The 19,482-nt window shown below is 50.7% G+C and overlaps 1 protein-coding gene across 1 annotated transcript in view; it reads right to left on the reverse strand.

Annotated features, from left to right (window-relative positions):
• The window catches only part of NSUN2 (NOP2/Sun RNA methyltransferase 2), a 503,790-nt gene that overhangs the window by 410,062 nt on the left and 74,246 nt on the right, over positions 1-19,482 (reverse strand). Inside the window, exons 4-5 of the mRNA XM_085606101.1 lie at positions 16,626-16,731; positions 13,457-13,528 (exon numbers count right to left, since the gene is read on the reverse strand). Of these exons, the coding sequence (XP_085462227.1) occupies positions 13,457-13,528; positions 16,626-16,731 (178 nt within the window). The remainder of the gene's footprint in view (positions 1-13,456; positions 13,529-16,625; positions 16,732-19,482) is intronic.

Raw genomic sequence — 19,482 nt, forward strand, 5'->3', positions numbered from 1 at the left:
CCAACAAAAGGACACTGTTCCTAAAGCAGGGTGCATAAAGTAACCCATACTTAAGGGTGCAAAAAGTCACCCGTGCATTTAAAAAGAAATGTGAACAGAGAAAGAAACCCTAGGTAAAGAGTACCCACAGGTAAGGGGAGAACACTTTTTGTCCTCTAATGCCCTCACACACCCGAGGGGTGTCATGCTTCATCATCGGGCAGTTGCTCCTCGTAGGGCCGGCGCTGCAATTCCCTACGGGCCCCCCGAAGGGTCACTTTATCGGAGATCTTTTATAGGACTGCCGGATGGTGCATGAGGGTGTGTGGGGAGTGAATCCAAGGAGGGTAAAAAGAAGAATGTGTGCGTGCAAAATAATTCAAACAAGTGAAGTGCATGTGAACAGTGTCACTAAGCTAAAATACCCTCGGTCTCAATCAAGGCGGAACAGCAACCTGTACCATGATAAAGCATTTAATACTTTATCATATCACAAGTAGATTGGAATAGGTGGCAGAATTTTATTGAGCAAATGTCAAAGTCATACTAAATGGTAACTATAACAGCAACTATAAGGTAATTCAGTCTGGGTGGTGAATTCCACTCCGCTTGCAGAGTATGCAAAGTTTTCTGCAATCCGCGTTACGCGGAGCTTGCAGAGTTCCGAAAAACTCCGCCACACGTAGCGGAGTTTTTGTCCCTTGCTCGCGTTCGTCCACGTAAAGTTGGCTAGCGCGAGCAAGAAAAATAAAACTCCCGGCGAGATTTCTCAACGCGGGCGGTCAAATTTCTCATTGTGTATGCTTGCGATTGCATGCGATGAAAAACCGTCTATTCGCATTGAGAAAGCTGCTGCTCGAGTAAAAATCTACTTCAACAGCAGAAAGGAAGAGCGCCCGCATGCGCTGTGCATGGTGCCATTCACGATGATTACACAGTGCGACAAGCACCCATCACTGAAAACCACCACAAACAGCATTTATCTAACGCACTCCACCGCTTGCAGGGCTCCGGGTAAAGTGGTAGAGGTTTTTTTTTGCACTTTGCTGAGTTCCTCGAAGCAGAACTCAGCCCAGGCTTTTTTTTTTTTTTTTGCAAATCTATTTTTATTAAGTTTAGATCATAATACATGAGCATATCGTACGGCATCACATTTCACATATATTGGGTCAGAAACTTATACAGGCTGGTAAATCATGCCAACTGTCAAGAGGGGGGGGGGGGACAACCTAGTGTCTGCTAGCGCGCCCGCCGCCGCCCTCCTGAGATCCAGTCACTTCACCCTTAGTAGTTCAGATGTCATCTCGTGGGAAGGGGCCAACCCCACCGCCCACCAGCCATGGAGCCGTACAGGAAAACTAAACTCGCCTATGCAACTGAGGCGTCGGTAAAATCGAAAAGGTTACATGCAATACAAAGGAAAGAACCCATAACAAAGGCAGCGTGTACATTGACGTGTATGGTGTGCTCCTACCCCCAGCCCGCCCCGACCCCCCCCTCCAACTCCAGGAGCACCCCTCCAAGCCCTAATGGGCGCAGATATCCCCAAGTGTTCCCAAACGACTCACCTGTGGACCAATGACAATGGGGGCTATACTGTTTCGCCAGCGAGACTGCCTACCCTGCGCCGCCGCTTGCGCCATTGCCATCCTGCCTGGCCTCACCCCTGTCGCCTGTGGTACCCTCCCCCACCGAGCGCCGAAACTCAGCAAGCAACTGTTCCCAGCGGTCCGCCATGGGCTCCCTCCGCAGCCCCAGTGTGTCCTCCCTGCGGATGGCCGTCCCCTCCGCTCTGGCCCATGCCTGAAACGATGAACTCCAGGCCCTCGCGTGCGGCGGGTCGGGCGCCTTCCATCTCCTGGTAATGAGGCGCTTCGCCACCACGAGCCCCAGGTCCAGGAATCTGGACACTACCTTGTCTTTGGGCAATCTGGTAAATTGGTGTAAGATGTGTTCGGGCCAGTCAAAGGGAACGCTGCGCCCCACACTCCCCTGCAGCTGCCCACTAACCGCCCTCCAATAGGCGTGCAGCACAGGGCAGCCCCACAGCATTTGTAGCAGCCCCGCCCCCAGCTCGCGGCACCGAGGGCAGAGCGCATCCGCGCGGTAGAAATACCTGTTAATCAGCTCAGGTGTGAGGTAGGCCCTGTGGACTATGAACAGCTGGATTTGACGAAACCGCAGATTGCGGGGGATACGCACTGGGCTCTTGAGCACCCTCTCCCACTCCCTGTCCGTCAGCGGCCGCCCCAGGTCCAGCTCCCACTTGCCGCGGAGTGGGCCTAGATCAACCGCCGTGTGCTCTCGCAACGAGGCGGCGAACCAGCGGACCAAGTGTCCGCCCCTTCCCATGACATGCAGATATTGCATGGTCAGATGTTGGGCAGGTTCTGTGGCCATGCTCCCCCATTTGGCGGTCAGGCTCGCCAGTAGTGAGCGGTGCAAGAGGAATCCGCCAGGTGGGAGCCCGTCCTCCGACACCAAGGTCTCGTACGGTATCAGCTCACCATCCCTGTACAGGTCCCCCAGCGTGTGCACGTCCGCCGCCCACCAGCCCGTCAGCACGGGGGCCGCGAGCACCCCCCCACCTCCAGGAGAACCCTCTAGGGGTATCGCCGGCGCGTATGGTACCACCGCACGCGTGAGGTACAAGGCCCTCTTAAAGCACCTGTGCGCCACAGCCAGGAGGAGCGGCATCGGTCCCGCCACCGCGGCCAAGGGGTGGAAAAGCCCGGTCACACGGTCTAGCGAGTAGGGGGCAGCCTCCGTGGCTGTGTCATCCCTGCCCCTGTCGGCCAACCAGCGGGCGATCCATTGCAGCTGTGCCGCCAGGTAGTAATGCTCAAAGCAGGGCGCCGCCAGCCCACCCCTGTCCGTCGGAAGGAAAAGCTTTGCTAGCGCCAACCTGTGCCTGGCGTTGCCCCAGACAAAATCCCGCAGCATCCGGTTGAGCCTGCCAAAGAAGGCGGGTGGGACGTACAGTGGCAGGTTGACAAAGTAGTACAGTAGACGGGGGAGCATGACCATTTTGGCGAGCGCCACCCTGCCCGTGGTGGTTAGCGGGAGCGTATTCCAAAAGGCCACCTGCGACCCAAGCGCCGTGACCGCCCTCCCCAAGTTGCCATCAAACAAGTCAGTTGGGCATCGGTAAATGTGTATCCCCAGGTATCGGAAGGTACCGCCCCTCCACTGTACCGGCGTGCCATTCAGGCTGTAACCCGGGTCCGTAGTCTCCTTGCTGAAAGCGTATAGACAAGATTTACCCGCGTTCACGCGAAGCCCCGAAACAGTGGCAAAGGACCGCAGCAATGGGGCCAGTCGCTCCGGCATACTACCTACGTCTCTAACGTACACCAGCAGGTCGTCCGCGTAAAGCGACACCTGATGAACCGCGTCTCCCAGTGGTGTACCATCGCCCAGGGTCGTCCGCAGAGCCTCCGCCAGGGGCTCCATCGCCAGGGCGAACAGCAGCGGGGACAAGGGACATCCCTGTCTGGTGCCCCGGCCCACCGGCACCGCCTCCGAGACATGGGGGCCCAACCGAACACGGACCGTGGGGTTCCTGTAGAGTAGATCAACCATCTGGAGGAAGTCCCCATCCAGTCCGTACTGCAACAGCACCGTGGACAGATATCCCCACTCCAAGCAATCAAACGCCTTCTCCAAGTCGAGGAGGAGGCACCCCGCTCTGGGCCATCTGTGCACTGCCTCACTGGCCACCCTAAAGTATCGTCTGAGATTGAGCGACGTGGACCTCGCTGGGACAAACCCATTCTGGTCAGAGTGCACCAGGTGCGGGACCACCGGTGCTAACCGCTCCGCTAGGGCCTTCGCCAGTATTTTGTAGTCGACGTTGAGCATCGCCAAAGGGCGGTAGGAGCCCAGGGCCGTGGGATCGCGGTCCGGCTTAGGTAGGGAGACCAGGAACGCCTCCCGCATGGAGGGTGGGAGCGACCCCTCTTCCAGCGACTTGCTGTAAAGCTCGCGCAGCAGCGGCACCAGGGTCTCGCGGTATGCCTTATAGTACTCCGCGGGCAATCCGTCCGGCCCCGGAGTTTTGCCCATCGCCAACTATTGGATCGCCTACCCGATTTCCTCTAGGGAAAGGGGGCCACTGAGTGCCGCGTTGTGCTCCCTGGTAGCCGCGGGTAGGTGAATGGAAGCGAGGAACTCCCCAAGAAGTTGCCGGGGGCCCGTCCCCTGAGCCGCGTACAAGCGTTTGTAGTGGCCTACGAAGGCCCGATGTATTCCCCGCTGTGTGTGTACCATCACTCCGTCCTCCCCGCAGATTGCTCCGATCGGGGTCCTGCGATCCTCCTGCCGGATGAGCCAGGCCAGCAGGCGGCCCGCCCTATCCGCCTTGGCGTGTGTTCTGGCGGTGTGCGCCGCATAATTGTGACAGCGGAGCCGCTCCAGGAGCTCCGCGTGTTGCCCACGGAGATCCTCCAGGCTGCGCGAGTGCCTGCCCCCTCCTTCTCCTTCCCTCTCATATTGCAGGAGGTCGTTTTCGAGGCGCACCAGGGAGTCCGATAGGGCCTTTCGTATGTTCCACTGGGCCCCCAGGCAGTGCCCTCGGATGGCCACCTTGTGGGCGTCCCACTCCACCAAGGGACTGCTCGCCGTCCCCTCGTTGGCGTCAAAGTAGGCCAGGACGGCCGTACCAAGGGAGGAACGGAACTCCGGGTCCTCCAGAGCGCTCGGCTGAAGTCGCCAGGTGGGCACCGGCGGGCGGTCCGCCACCCAGCAAATCCGAAGCCATAGGAGGTTGTGGTCGGAATGCGTCCGCCCCAGATATTCCGACCGTTCGATAAGCGGGAGCAACGATTGGGTCCCCACTATCCTGTCCAGCCGCACATGGAGATCATGGACCGCCGAGTAGTAGGAATATAGCCGGTCCGTCGGGTGAAGTGTACGCCACAAGTCCTGCAGCGACCAGTGCGTGAGCCAATCTCCCAACGCCCGGGCGTTAGATTCCACCGCCGTGGCACGGAGGGGTGGGAAGGATCTGTCCAACTGGACGTCCAGTACCATGTTAAAATCCCCTCCCAGCAGCCAGGGGAGCCCAGCATAAGGATGTAGGAGCTGCGTCAATCGCGCCAAAAAAGAGGCCTGGTCCACGTTGGGCGCATACAGCGAGCCCAGCAACAGCTCTTGGCCGTTCAGCTTCCCCCGCACTAAGGTGTACCTCCCCTCCCGGTCCACTACCACCTCCGTGCAGACGAAAGGAACACCTGCTCGCACCCAGATGAGCGTGCCCCGCGCGTGCGCCGAATAAACAGTGCCGTACGTATGTCCCCTCCAGCGCCTAGAGAGCCTGCCCAGTTCCAGGTCACAATATTAGTGTGCGCCATTACAAGTCGAGATGAGCAAGCCGGGCTGGGGCCAGGGCGCCCCCACCAGGGATAGGGGGGGACCGCAGTCAGGGGGGAGCATGTTAACGCGCTGCCATGTAAACAGTAGAACCAATATGAACAGTGTAACAAACAGGGCGTATTCCCACAGGGCATCCGTCCAAACCTCAGTAACGCCAAGTAATATTAGGCTATTGCAGTGTGAAAACAAATGGGGTTCGTGCAATCATAGCAACCTTTGGAACCAATACCCCTCCCCCATCCCAACTGGAAGAGTAAGGAGCAGAATCAGGTCCGGAGCTGAACTGCCGTGTAGGTCCAATGCGAGCCCCCTGCGGGAGGCTTCCACAGATGCAATATTAGGGGACGCACACATCACCCAGCCCGCCCCCGCAGGGCCAGGCTCTCCCAGTTCTGGGCCCTCTGCCCCCCGAGTGGGTCCAGGGTCCCAGATCCGTCCAGTACAGCTCCAAGGCCGTCGCGTGACCCCAGTTCAGTGCCCGCAGCTGTTATCTAACCTTCGGCATCCCGTCATCTGGTCACGCAATCAGGTCCGCCGTCTGCGGGGTCACCACCGGCAGGAGCAAGTCCTCCGAGACCACTGTGGACGGGGACGACGCCCCACTCGCTCCCGCCCCACTGGGCGTGCAGGCGTCCAGGCGGTCACTGGCGGGCGGCGTCCCAAGCGTCGCCACCGCCTCCAACGCCCCCTGCCGCTCCATCCGGATCCTCTCCGGGCTAGGTGCCACCGATCCCAGCTGCGCCGGCCGCCGCGCCCCTCGGCGCCCTCGTCTCCTAGATCGCCTCCCCGGGCGGCCGTCAACCTCCGAACCAGCAGGCCTCGCCCCTGTCCATTGTCCCGACTCCTCCAGCCAGTCCCACACGTCCTCCGGGGAGTCAAAGAAACGGGCCCCTTCTTTTGCCACCACTCGCAGGCGGGCCGGGAACAGCAGGGAGTAAGGTAGAGCCAACTCTCGCAGCTGGCGCTTCACCGCCATGTAGTTGCTGCGTCGTCGCTGGACGGCTGCGGTATAGTCAGGAAAGAGCATAACTCGGCTACTGCCCACGGTCAGGTCACCAGTTCTTAGAGTTTCGCTGAGGATCGCGTCCCTGTCCCGGTAGTTGAGGAGCTTGAATAGGAACGGTCGGGCCGGGCCCCCGGCTGGGGTCTCTGCGCCGGCACCCTGTGCGCCCTTTCCACCACGAAGTGTTGAGACAGCACCCCCTGGGGCGGGAGGCCCCTCAGCCAGGTCTCAACGTACTGCTCTGGGTGCCTGCCCTCCACTCCCTCCGGGAGACTCACTGCGCGGATGTTGTTGCGCCTCGAGTGTCCTTCCGCATCATCAACCCTGTCTTCGAGCGCGTGGACCCGGTCCAGTACATCCTGCAACGCCGCGCCATGGCTCCGCACAGTAGGTTGTAGTTCTTTGAGCGCCTGACCGTGCGACTCCACTCTCTCGGCCAGTTTGCGGTGGTCAGCATGGAGGAGGGTGAAATCAGACGTGACCTTGTCCATCCTCGTTTCCAGGGACGCCCGCGTCTGGTCCAGGGTGGCGCCGAGCCTCTCCACTGCCGCTAGCATGGTATCCATCTTGGTCGAGAGGGCCGCCGCTTGCGACTCCACGTCCCCCCCCGGCCGGCTCTGCGCGGGGTCCGCAGTCCCAGCCCGCGGCTGACCCTGCTGCGTCTTGTCTCGTAGTCGGCCCATCGCGTACTGTTGAGCGGTCGGCATTCACAGGTCGTTGCCAGGCGCCGTGTACGCGACCCGCCGCGGGCCCTCCAAGCCACGCCGGCTCCCCGCTCCACTCTGGCGCCCGGCCCCTAGTCGGACCCCGAGGCCCAGCCGCCAGGCCGAAGTCAGTAGGGGGGGGGGGAGGATCGGGGGCCCTCCACAGTCCGAAACGGCAACCGGCCCCGGCAGGACGGGCCCAACCGGCAGCAGTCCTCCAGTTCCCTTCAGGGCTCCGCACCACCACACCCCCTCACCAGCGCTCCAGGTAGCCGGCGGTCAGTCTAGGCCCGTGCTGGCCCTGCTAGATGCACCAGCCAGCCCCACATCCGGGGTCACGCTCCCGACGGCGCAGCGTCCAGTGCCCCGGGCGAGGGCGTCTCGCCTCTTCAATGTGTTGCTCCAGGCTGCCCCCTCAATGGCTAGCGCGCCGTCCTCCGCCTCGGCCACTCGCAGTGCGGCGCCTCGCATGTGAGGGCGTCAGCCCCAGGCCTCAGTGCCCACTCCACTGCCTCCGGGTCCTCCCGCGCAGCAACTGTCCTCTCCCAGCCGCCCCAGTACAGGCTCCGCCGCACAGGCCACTCCAGCTCGGGGTCCTCCGCCTCACGCAGCTCACTCCCATGCACTCCGGTCTCTGGACTCACCGCTGCAGGCGCCCAGCACAGCCCTTCACGCCTCGCCACTCGGGTCCCTTGGCTCCCCCGGTTGCTGGTCCTGCCGGATGGTCGCCTCTCCGCAGTCCTCCACCGCTCTCCGCGATGTGTGGCGATCTCGCGGCCTGCAGGGTCCGGACACCACGCTCCGCCCCACGTTTCCGCAGCTCCGCAGCACTCGCCAGGGCCCCCACCAGTCCGCGATCGCCGGAGACAGCAGCTCCCAGCCGCCGAGGGACCACAGCCGCCAGGGGATCAACCTCGCTGCCAGCACCGTCTCCCGCTCCGTCTCACGGCGTCCCCGCCGGGTCTCGCAGCAGGCCCCGCCTCACAGGCCGCCGCGCGCCTCCTCGCCACTCAAGCTCCGCTGGGCCACAGCGCCCCTCAGTCGCCGCTCGCGGGGCCGCACCAGCTGCTCCGCACTGCCCCACGTCGGGTCCGCTTCCAGCGACCACGATCTGCCCCCTCCTCAGGATAATCAGCAGGATGTCCGGGAGGTAACGGTCGGAGCCTCAGTCGCTCGCGTCCGCCATGTTGCCCGGCTGGCCACGCCCCCCCCAGAACTCAGCCCAGGCTTAATGGTAACTATAAAGGGTTTCGGTGGATGTAGGAGGAAAATGCCCATTTTCTATAAACGGGCGTTCGAACTGCAGACACCCAAACATTTAAGGACACAGGAATGGTGGGAAGCAGACAAAAACCTTAAGATGGAAGGGAAGTGGTCCAATATATGTTTATTTTTTAAGAAGGTTTCCAGGCATGAGCAATTAGACTGTGCACAGTTTAGGCTTCTCCAAAGAGCCCACCTGACACAAAGAATAATGTGGGAAATAGACCCTGAAGAAAAAGCATGAAATGAGAAAGGAGGTAAATTCCTAAACATGGCTTGGTCTTCATTGGAATGGTTGCATTTCTGGATAAAAATTACAGGCCACTTTGAAAAAGTTTCAGGTTCTGCAATAAATATAAGGTTGCCAGATGAATCCATGCACTTGGATCACAATGCTTCAGTCCTGAACTTATCTTTTACAAATCATTATTTTAAAGGGTGTTAATTAAACTAAATCAACTGACGGTAAGTAACCAGGTCTACAACTCCTTAAAGGCATTCAGATATAGGTTAAAACCCAGGACAGAAGCTCCAAATCCTTGGTGACATGAACTTGTAAGGTAACTTTAGCTAGACGTGTTAATAGTGTGTTAAGAGAAGCATGTAACTGCACTTACCTTTTGGGGTTCGATAAAGGACAAACGATATAGTGAAAGTGAAGGTTAAGAAGATATTGCTCATCGTCATGGACACCTAATTGAATGAGCAAGGCTCATACCGTAATGGAGATACAAGGCCAATGACAGGACTACCTGTGTACGTTGTTTGGGAGATATTTCCAAGAAGACTGATAAACTAACCATCAGATTACTTGTCCCCCTTAGATACATTAGTCATGTCAGAGACAGAAGGGGAGTACAGGTGTGGCCATGATTCTTAGTCTGGTAAAGCTTTCCCTACAGCCCCTACCACCTGTCTGTCCTTAAGAATAGATGCTTACCTTCCATTTCTAAAGTTTGTTGTTTGGTGTAAAGACCTAATCTAGCCAATATGAACGTCTTCTCAAGGATAAGATGACTGTACTGTTCTTTCTCATTAACTGTGTTGTGCCCTGTGACACAAGTACACGCTGGTAGCCGAGTAGAGTTCATAAGTACCTTTATTCAGTAGCTGGTCCAAGTACATCCTGATGGTATACAAGTACATCAGATAGGTAGTTCAGGTAAACAGGTGATGGTGATGTAGGTTAGCCTGTAGTCAACCCTTAGTTCCAAGTCAACCCTTAGTTCCATGTAACAGCAAACCCCACCAGGAGCAGCCTGCCTGCTGCTCAGCCCATCTCTAACTGTCATTCCTTCCTCCCACAGACATCCAACATTCCGTGCATCACTGAATACCCAACATTCTACAGTAAACATACACAGTGGCTGGGCAGCAGGAAGATTGATAAACTAAAAGATATAAGTAAACTATGCAGGGCATAACACATCCCCCTCCTTTTAAAATGAAAAACAAAAATTGCAAATACAGATAAAGATTAAGAGAGAAACTATACACAAGAAAAATTATAAATGCAATAAACAGTTCAAAACCCAGGGATGTGCAATAATGTAAACATCACGAGAGGGTCAGACCCATTAGAAACAGAAAGAATGGATAGCTTACAAACAATAAATTTAGTAAAATAACCCATCCTCTCCCAATAAATATAATGAGAAAACTTTATTGCGAATTGCAAAGTGCAAAAACACACCACGCAACTTCGATCCCTACTACAAGGGAACAAATGAGTGGACAAGTTTCCACAAGTAAGGAAACCTACGTACGTTGTGAAGATGGGGCTAAAAATCCATCTTTCACCCCTCATGTGAGGTACAAACACTTGGGACTGTGACCCATAAAGTCCTCCCTCCTGTAAGGGTCTAAGACTTTAACCATGTACATGGGACCGTAAACCATGAAAACACACCCTGTCTAGGGGAACGGTACCCATGAACCAAAACCAACCCAGTATAAGGATTAAATGTAATGTTAACTGGAGAAGACACAATAAACATACCCCGTGTAAGGGTTACCAACTCGAACAAATCGAAAAACTGTAAATGGGAACCATACCCATAAACCCACCCCTGTGTAGGGGCCGCGTGTAACACTTAATGAGAAAGGAACTCATATTAACCCACCCCTTTTTATGAGAAAGGGACTCGTACCAAAACCCATGCCCATCCCAAATGAAAAGGAGAACGTAGTTCAGCTACCTACTAAAATAAACTAGATAAGGACATCTTTTGGGCAAGAAAACCTAAACAGTGGAAGCTGACACACAAACTGTAAACTTAGCCCCTTCGGTGCCCGCCCCTTTCCCCGCCCTGTGCCGGCCGTTACATTAGCGGGCGGGGTTTGTGACGAGCTGGACTCGTCATGGGCACAGCGCCACCGCGGCCCATGACGAGTCCAGCTCGTCACGGGCACCGAAGAGGTTAAATCCCTCAAGCATGGATACTAAACAATAACAAACACTTTGTACTAACAATGCAAAAACATTACTTTAGGAAAAAGTAAACCCAGTAACTACGCCGGTGAGCGACTTCTTACCCGAGCTGCACATCAACTGTCAATGTACAAAACAGGGCTAAAACCAAGTAACGTAAAATACCACTTGTAGTACATATTAACCATATTGTAATACAAATGAACGATGTCACACAAAATTAGCAGAGACAAACGCAATACACAGTGAGGCAATAGCAATTTCCACGAAACCAGGAGAAGGAGCACTGTCCACTTTTAAAACGCTGCAAATATTGAAATGTGGAGAGAAAAAAAAAATCACAGCCAAAACAAAACCTTCAGCAATGGCAGCATGTGAATCGAAGAATCCGAGGCATAGAGTCCAGGCAGGAACTGTTGTTGCCACCAAACTCTGCACAAGCGTTCCGACAAGGATTAAAGCAAAGGAAGAACAGTATCTGGAATATTATTCCGCTCACGAAAACATACTGCAGGCAAACAAGAAACAAAGAAGCAGCGTGCTCATTCCTCTCAACAAGACGTTCTTGTAAGACTTCTAGCTTCAATTAACTTTATTGAATACGTCGCATATGTCAAGTAAACGTGGTTGGCAAATTGACGCGCAGAGAACCAACAATTCACATGGGTGTTTGCCAACCCCAAGATGGTGCCACGATGGCTCACGCCGTGCCGGGTGGCTTCCGACATCACCGTGCGCCAAAACGTCACAAGGCATCACCAGAGCTGAAACATTAATATTCCTAGATGGACGTAGGGACTCTGCAGGAACTGCAAACGACGATCAACGAAGACAGAGGTAGGCACGTGCGCTGCATGACTCGTGCCACATTTATTTTTAAATTCGAACGCGGCGGTTGAAAATCACCGCAGACATCAGGTCTCAGCGTAGACCAACAATCAAAGTCAAAAAATGTTTCTCACCTGACTCTGCCCCTTGTGATACTGCATCTGTAAGGCGCCAAACATGTACCACAACCTGGCACCACTCTGCCAGCCACTGCCAGGGAGAAGTTAGTTATTGCCTGAAGCATGTCTGCGAGACTGTGTTAAGTGCACAACACTCCCTACTGAAGTCTCAACGTTGAGAATGTCCATAACTGCCAGTAGACATTTTAGAAACCAAATAGTTGTGCGAGAGCAAATGTAGAGATTTCTACACACATTGTAGATCCTTGTAGCACGAAAAAAATCCATTTCCTGGCACCTCCAAAATAGCACACAAATCAGGCAGCAGACAGACTTTGCCCAGGACAGATCTTGACATGTGCTGCATCCAAGCAATGTGTACATGCTGAAAGTCATTACCAAGGAGCAAGCTTCCCTAGAGAGCGCAGGTCTTGAGGCAAACAAACAGTACAGCACGCTTACGTTGGGGCGGTCCGATGTACAGGACACTGGTGGGGTTGCAGCGTGTGCTGTACCAGTTTCTTTTTTACCTTTACTAGCATCTTGAGTTACGATGATTCCTCTTGTGTTGCTTCTTGTGTTGCCTCTTGTGTGCATGATGTTGCGTCGTTTCGTAGTTGTCTGCGCTAGTACGACCTGTGACTCCTTCTCACCCTCTGGACTGGTTAAAGATGTCATCTTCTGCTTCCTTAACCAATTGTGGAGATCAGTAGGCAAGTTGGAAAGTCTCCAACTCTCGCTCGTCGCCAAAATATGTTGTGCCCTGTGACACAAGTACACGCTGGTAGCCGAGTAGAGTTCGAGTTCATCAGTACCTTTATTCAGTAGCTGGTCCAATTACATCCAGATGGTATACAAGTACATTAGATAGGTAGTCCAGGTAAACAGGTGATGGTGATGTAGGTTAGCCAGTAGTCAACCCTTAGTTCCATGTAACAGCAAACCCCACCAGGAGCAGCCTGCCTGCTGCTCAGTCCATCTGTGTCATTCCTCACTCCCACAGACACCCAACATTCCGTGCATCACTGAATTCCCAACATTCTACAGTAAACATACACAGTGGCTGAGCAGCAGGAAGATTGATAAACTACAAGATATAAGTAAACTATGCAGGGCATAACACTGTGCTTTGGACTAGAACAGCAGTCGATAATGGATTATTTTTGTCCACTGTTCCATCGCATCTTCACTATAGTTCAATATGATGTGTGTGGGCCCTGAAGTCTAAAGCAGAAACGTGCCACAAGTGTTGGGTTCAGAGGGATTTTCTGGATGCCTGATCAACCATTTTCTCCCATAAATATATGGATGCACAACTATTTTAAATCATAACCTGCAATGCACACAAGTCTAATTTTAACACGCAAGGTGTACTCCGGCAACATCAGTTAGATCAGTTCCTACTCCCAACACACTGTTTTTCTTTTTTACATACACAAAGACAAAGCGGCCTCAAGGTCATCCCTTCCATTTTGCAAATATTTCAAAAAAGCGATTCCCTATAAATTTTGGAAACCATTATAGGAGTTGGAAAAAAGTTAACATTAGTTTAGCAAACTCCGAATAGGAGCATTTGCGACCAAATAAATGCTTTGTATATCTGTTCCACAGTAGTTACAGATCAGCCTGCCTCCTTTTATTACTAGAAAATTCAAGATAGGTGTCTGAGGGTAGTAACTATGTAGTTAATGAGGTACACACTTTGAATACAAAAGGATTCACTTTCTACCAACTTAAAGATCTTTCAAAGAATTACCTTATGCTGAGGTTCTACATTAAGGAGAAGTGGAGGAATCATGCTGACTGCTTCTTGGCGACTAATGTTACCCTTAAAAAAATAAAGAAAAGAAAAAGAGTCCACATTTCAATATAAAAATATACAAGCCGAAAACTATAAGCAACGAACAAACATCCATCAGAGTTGTAACACTTAATGTGACTGATATAACATTACACCACATTAAGGATTCTACAACTAAAGTATCATTATCTGTCAAATGTACACCCTTTGTTGGCAGTAAACAGTACACCCTTTTTGGTCATAAGTAGTCTTCAGCCACACTCCAGCAATTAAAATTTTGAAATCCGTTTATGCCTGACTCACAATTAGCATTTCGAGAGACTATGAAAAGTCAACTGATAACAGTTGGCTAAGGGGCTTTCTGCAGATATTCAAAAACACTCTCATTCCACGGTAAGCAGGGGATAGGGGAGTCGATTCAGATGGTATTCTGCATGGCTTTGAAAATCAAAGCTAAGCACAAAGTCAATTTGGTGGTCGCATCAAAACACTTTCCTTCACTTTGGTCAAATGTCTACCAAAGAGATATATTTTACCTTATTTTTTAGCAAAAACACTTACAAAAAACAAATCCAGGAAAACGTGGTTGAGACAAACTGAAGCATCATGCTAAAATTGTGAAGAGTCACATCAAAAAATGCGTCCGGACACATGGTTAAGCATTTTTCTTGACTGCTATGGGAAAGATATATGGTCTAAACAATACATCAGAAAGCTTTTAACGTTTTTTATTTGACACTTTAAAAGCTTTATCAGCAGCCAAATTAAGCAGCATCAGTCAGGTTACCCAGTGATTATTTTTCGGACTTTTCCGAGGGTTTTAAGAAGGACTCTGATTTGAACACACAGTCATACTTGCACCCTTTCTGTACCGACAGTTCAAATAGTTTGCATTAGCTTGGGAGATTATATGACTAAATTGAGTTCTTCTCAAAAGCTAGTTCAAACCATATGCATGTTTATACAAAAGCTACATGTCCTTGTTTCTGCTTATTGGGACTTATATGTACAAGGCATTGCTAAATTTTGGTTGGATTCCTCAAAGAAAAAACATTGTTTGTTTCACACAATCAAGGACTCTGCTATTGTAAAGGATAAGGTAAAATATGCTCTCTTTCTGGCTCCGACTGAACTAGACGAATTTACTTTATTCTTATTGGGCATTCAGTATGTTAGCATCTTCAAGTCCAAAACCATTGCAAAATTTCAAAAGGATCAATGAAGACTTTGGAATAGAATGACTTCCTCTAAAATTAAAAAAAAAGAAACGTGAACTTGTGTCTTTATCTAGTATTGGATCTGAAGCATGCATCTTCTGCGTTTTTTTCCCAAAGTGGTTATTTTTGGTTTACTCACAAACCGAAACCCTACACCTATATCGCAATCATTTTAGAAGAAACTGCAAATCCATGTTTAGTTTTGTATTTTAAGATTTAGTTTATCAGAAGATTAACAGCTGGATAAATTTCATTGTTTGTTCAGAATTTTTTTTTCTAAGACCAATGTTTCCTTGAAGTGCTCTGAAATCTCATCTTGCTTCCACTATTATATTACCCCCAAAACGTTTTGCAATATGGTCACCTAGAAAGAACATAGGAACCACATAGTTCCCTTTCCTTACCTGTAAGAAACCATAAAGCGACCAATTCGTTTTAGCATATGGACCCTCTCAAACAGACTAACCAAATGCCCTTTCTGCTTGCCCCGTGTTTGGACTCCAATGGAACTTGGAGCATTTTTACCCCTGGGCCTCGGACAAACCTGCCATCTACAAGATTCCTAATGGTCTGGCCTGACCTTGCCCACCCGGTCAAGTACATGGGAAAGGAGGTAAAAACACTTCTGACTGATGGGACCCCACCACTCCAATGTCCTCACATGTCTAGCCCCAGTGACAGAGAGAAACAGAGAGAAACTGGTGACTGAGAAGAAAGCTCCAGGAATCGGCAACTCTGGGTTCCTGTAGATGAAGGAAAGATGTTTAAGGGTGGCAAGTCTTGTGGGCATAGACTTTGGTCCTGAGGCTCCCAGAAGGCAGAAGACAACAGAATTCAAGACACGTACCATAAGATTTTCAGATCTTTCTGTGAAATAAACCTATCCTGTAACCATTGCAATTTAAGGCTGCCATTCATGACCGACCTACACCATCTGCTACATGCAGGAGTCGAAGTATATACACCCAAAAAGACTAAACATCGAAGGACCTGGACTGGCCACAGCAGTCATCTGCAGAACCTCATTACCAGCTTAACAGGGAAGCAAGCTAATTTCACTTGCATCATTGGAAGTAATGTACACTTGGTCAAAGCCAATCACTCAGCCAACCATTGGAACCATCAAAGTGACTTGTACGGTTTGAGAAATAACAATTTAAAAGGTACAATTGGTCCCATACTCTCAACTAAGGCTACAGATTTGCAACTGTGGGCTTAGGAAGAATTCCCATAAACCAAAAATCATGACTGGTCATTTGATATACAGAAGCAGTTTTGTAATGTCAGAGGAATTGCCTTAAGTGATTACTCCAGTCCAACACCAGTAGCCCCTGCCATTTTCAAAACATTAAATGAAGATACCAACAAGGAAATTAACTGGCCTGCCGGTAAACTGTGACAAGTGACCACAGGCACCAACAGTCGGAGCCCAGTGACCCTATTAGACAATAAGACTATTGAAACCAATCCACTGACAACAAAGTCCATCATTGTAAGTCAGAATGACAGCTAACTTTGCATGATTAATCATTGGGGCGTCTAATCCATAGGCAATGTTCAGCCACATAGGATCAAATGCATCGAGTTGCAACTAGGACCACTGAGAAACTAGGATAAAGAGTAGTTCTATCGTAGCAGACTTGATACAGTGGAGCATTCTACTTGTAACTCTGCTCCACTGACCAGGGATTGTCTACGCTGTAATATTAAAAAGCTTGAGACCCATGCAATACAATCCAAACACCACAGCATCAGTGTAGGACAGTGTGTAAGATCAGTGCCATTACCAGCCTAGTGTATGACAACAATTACAATTAGACTTCAAATTTGAGTTGCCAAGCCTACATTTCTTAAAGCAAACAAGAGATGGCAATACTGTAAGCCATTAGTATTATATAAATACTTACAGACTCTGTCTCGCTAACAAGAAACTGGTGAAACCTTTCCAGCTGTGGACACTTGCGCAGGTTTTTTCTACTCAGGTTTGTGTGCCATGCAAGCTCTTCCGGATACCTGAAAAAAGTATGGACGCTGTTAAAGATACTCTTGCCAACAAATGTAGAGTATGCAAAACACCAAACTAATGGCATTTATTCAAATTGTTTAGTACCTGGTACAAAGTATACATTTTATGAAAACAGATGACACACAGGTAAGAAAAGTCAGTCAACAAAATTAAGCAGTTACTCACATCAGAGTTCTGTTTTTTCCCATCTTACTTATGACCACAACTTGTAATTTATTTTTGCACTAACATTTTCTTGCTTATTTTACATAATTGTGATGGTAAGGTTGTGTGTACTGCACAGAGATTACATTACTGCCTTCAAAGATGAAGCCACAAAATTAAGCAGGAAATTGCAAGACGTGGAAAAGAGTTAAGACTTTCTAAACTTGGAATTGCTATTGTTTTCAGTTTGGAATTTGCTGGTATATTTCTGGCTTGGGTGTGGGTACCGGGCCCATGCATGCTGGCCAGAGAGCTCTAAGTGTCGTGTTGTCGAAATTGCCCGGTCATGATCTCGGCCTTTTCTCCATTTAGTTTCAGATGGGATGACCCCATCCATTTTACAACTTCCGTAAGGCAAGCTTTCAGAGTCGTGGAGTAATGTGTGGGTTGATTTAATGCTACGACCAATTGGGTGTCGTCGGCATAGGTGACCATATGGATCCCAAAAGGAGCCACGATCGAGGCTAGGGGGGCCATAAAGAGCATAGGGCTCAACGATGAGCCCTGCGGTACACCACACCGGAGAGACCTAGGTTTGGAACCCACGCCTTCTCCAAAGACCTGAAATGATCGTCCTTTCAGGAAGGAGCGAAGCCAACTTAGAGGAGTACCGGCTGCTCCCAAGTTGATGAGACGATGAATCAGAACTTGGTGGTTCACCGTGTCGAATGCCACGCTCAGGTCCAAAAGTATGATGGCCACTGAGCCTCCAGCGTATAATATTTTCCGTCTTTCCTCCACCACTGCTAGCAGGGCAGTTTCCGTGCTCTGCCGAGGGCGGAAGCCTGTCTGGGACGGATGCAATAGAGTTTAGAGGAAATTTGAAAAAATGTGATTAGCATATTTCTCCGTGATTTTTTGCGATTCCAGGTAGAAGAGAGATAGGGTATTAGTTGCCCAGGTCTGCAGGGTCCAGCTGAGTTTTTTTAAGTAGGGTTTTGACCATCGCTCCTTTCCAGAGGGGAGGGACTGTTCCTGTGCTAAGTGAGGTGTTGATAACCTGGGTGATCGTGGGGCCAATAGTAGGTGCTGCTTTTAATAGGATGCTCATAGGAACTGGGTCTCTTGGTGATCCGCTTTTTACTGTCAACATTAAAGTCAGGAGTTTTTCCAAGGGGAGCGGGGGAAAGAGCTCCAGGCGATGTGTAGTGGATGGGGGAGTCAAGAGGAATGTTCGAGCATAGACCATCGATAAGGGGGAGTGTTTTGATGATGTTCTGAATTTTTGTGTAAAAAAAACTCAGCCTGCTTTTCGCAGCAAGTACCGTAAGGATCCGCAGGAGCTGGAGGAACGGGGCTTTTAAGGAGCCTTTTTATGATGGAAAAGGTCTCTCTGGGAGAATTGGAGGTTAGCCGGATTTTTTCCTCATAGAAGGATGCCTGAGGCTTCTTCATCTCAGCTCTGTATTTACATATAGCCTTTCTGTAGGTGATCTTACTATCGGATGCAAAGTCTTTCCTCCACCGTCTTTCAAAACTTTTACAACTCTGTTTCACAGTGCGCAATTCGGCTGAGTACCAAGGCAATCTAAGTGGGCCTTTCTTTTTTATGATCCGGGCTTTAGGGAGGACCTGGTCCAATGAATCCTCTATCTAGCTGCAGAAGTTATTATACATTGCAACTGGGCAGCGGACCGACTGAGGTCTGTTCATTTCCAATTCGAGATTCCATTTTTCCTGGGGGAGCTTGGACCAAGGTCGGATGAGGGTCCGTACGGGATGTGCGAGGGGGGTGGGTATTTGAGTATGCCAGACTAAGGGCACCAGATGGTGGTCCGACCAGGGAATAGGGATAGGGTAATTTCCCTGGAGATTCTCCAAGTTTGAAAACACAGGGTCAAGACAATGTCCCTGCTCATGTGTAGGTAGAAGAACTTTTTGCACCAGCTCGAGTGCCGCAAGGTCATTAGCTAGTTCAGCTGCTGCGGTAGACACAGGATCATTAAAATGTAGATTCAGATCACCGAGGAGCGTAAAATTAGCAGAAGTCCCAGCTAGATCGATGGCCGTTTCCAACAGGGAGTTACTAAAGGAGCCGACCGCACCCGGGGCGGTAGATCAGAATACCTGAGAGGAGAGGGGAGAATTCCAAAAGAAAATGTACATTCTCGCAATCCCGGAGAGGACTGCCAAGTAGGTGGCAAGTGAGGTGGTCCTTATAGATGATTGCAATTCCCCCACCTTTGCTTGTGGTTCTGTCCGCCCTTTGAAAAACATACCCTTGGGGCAGAGTTTGTACTATGTCAGGTTCAGAACTAGCGTTGAGCCAGGTTTCAGTTAAAAATAGCCTCTGGGGCAAAATCTTGAAGTAGGAATGAAATTTCCATAGAGTGCTTGGAGAAAGATCTACAATTTAGAAGCAAAATTCTATGTGCGACACTTGAAGGGGGGTGGACAGAGATTGGGGGGGGGGGAAGGTGAAAGGGCAATAAGGGCACTTAGATAAGGAGTATTCTGCATGCATATGATGGAGGCAGATGGCCTTGGGTTTGTTGTAAAATGCCGCAGTTTTGTGCTAGAATACCTGATGCGTG

The sequence above is a fragment of the Triturus cristatus genome, chromosome 5_1, assembly GCF_964204655.1.
Source record: "Triturus cristatus chromosome 5_1, aTriCri1.1, whole genome shotgun sequence".
Lineage (NCBI taxonomy): Eukaryota > Metazoa > Chordata > Amphibia > Caudata > Salamandridae > Triturus > Triturus cristatus.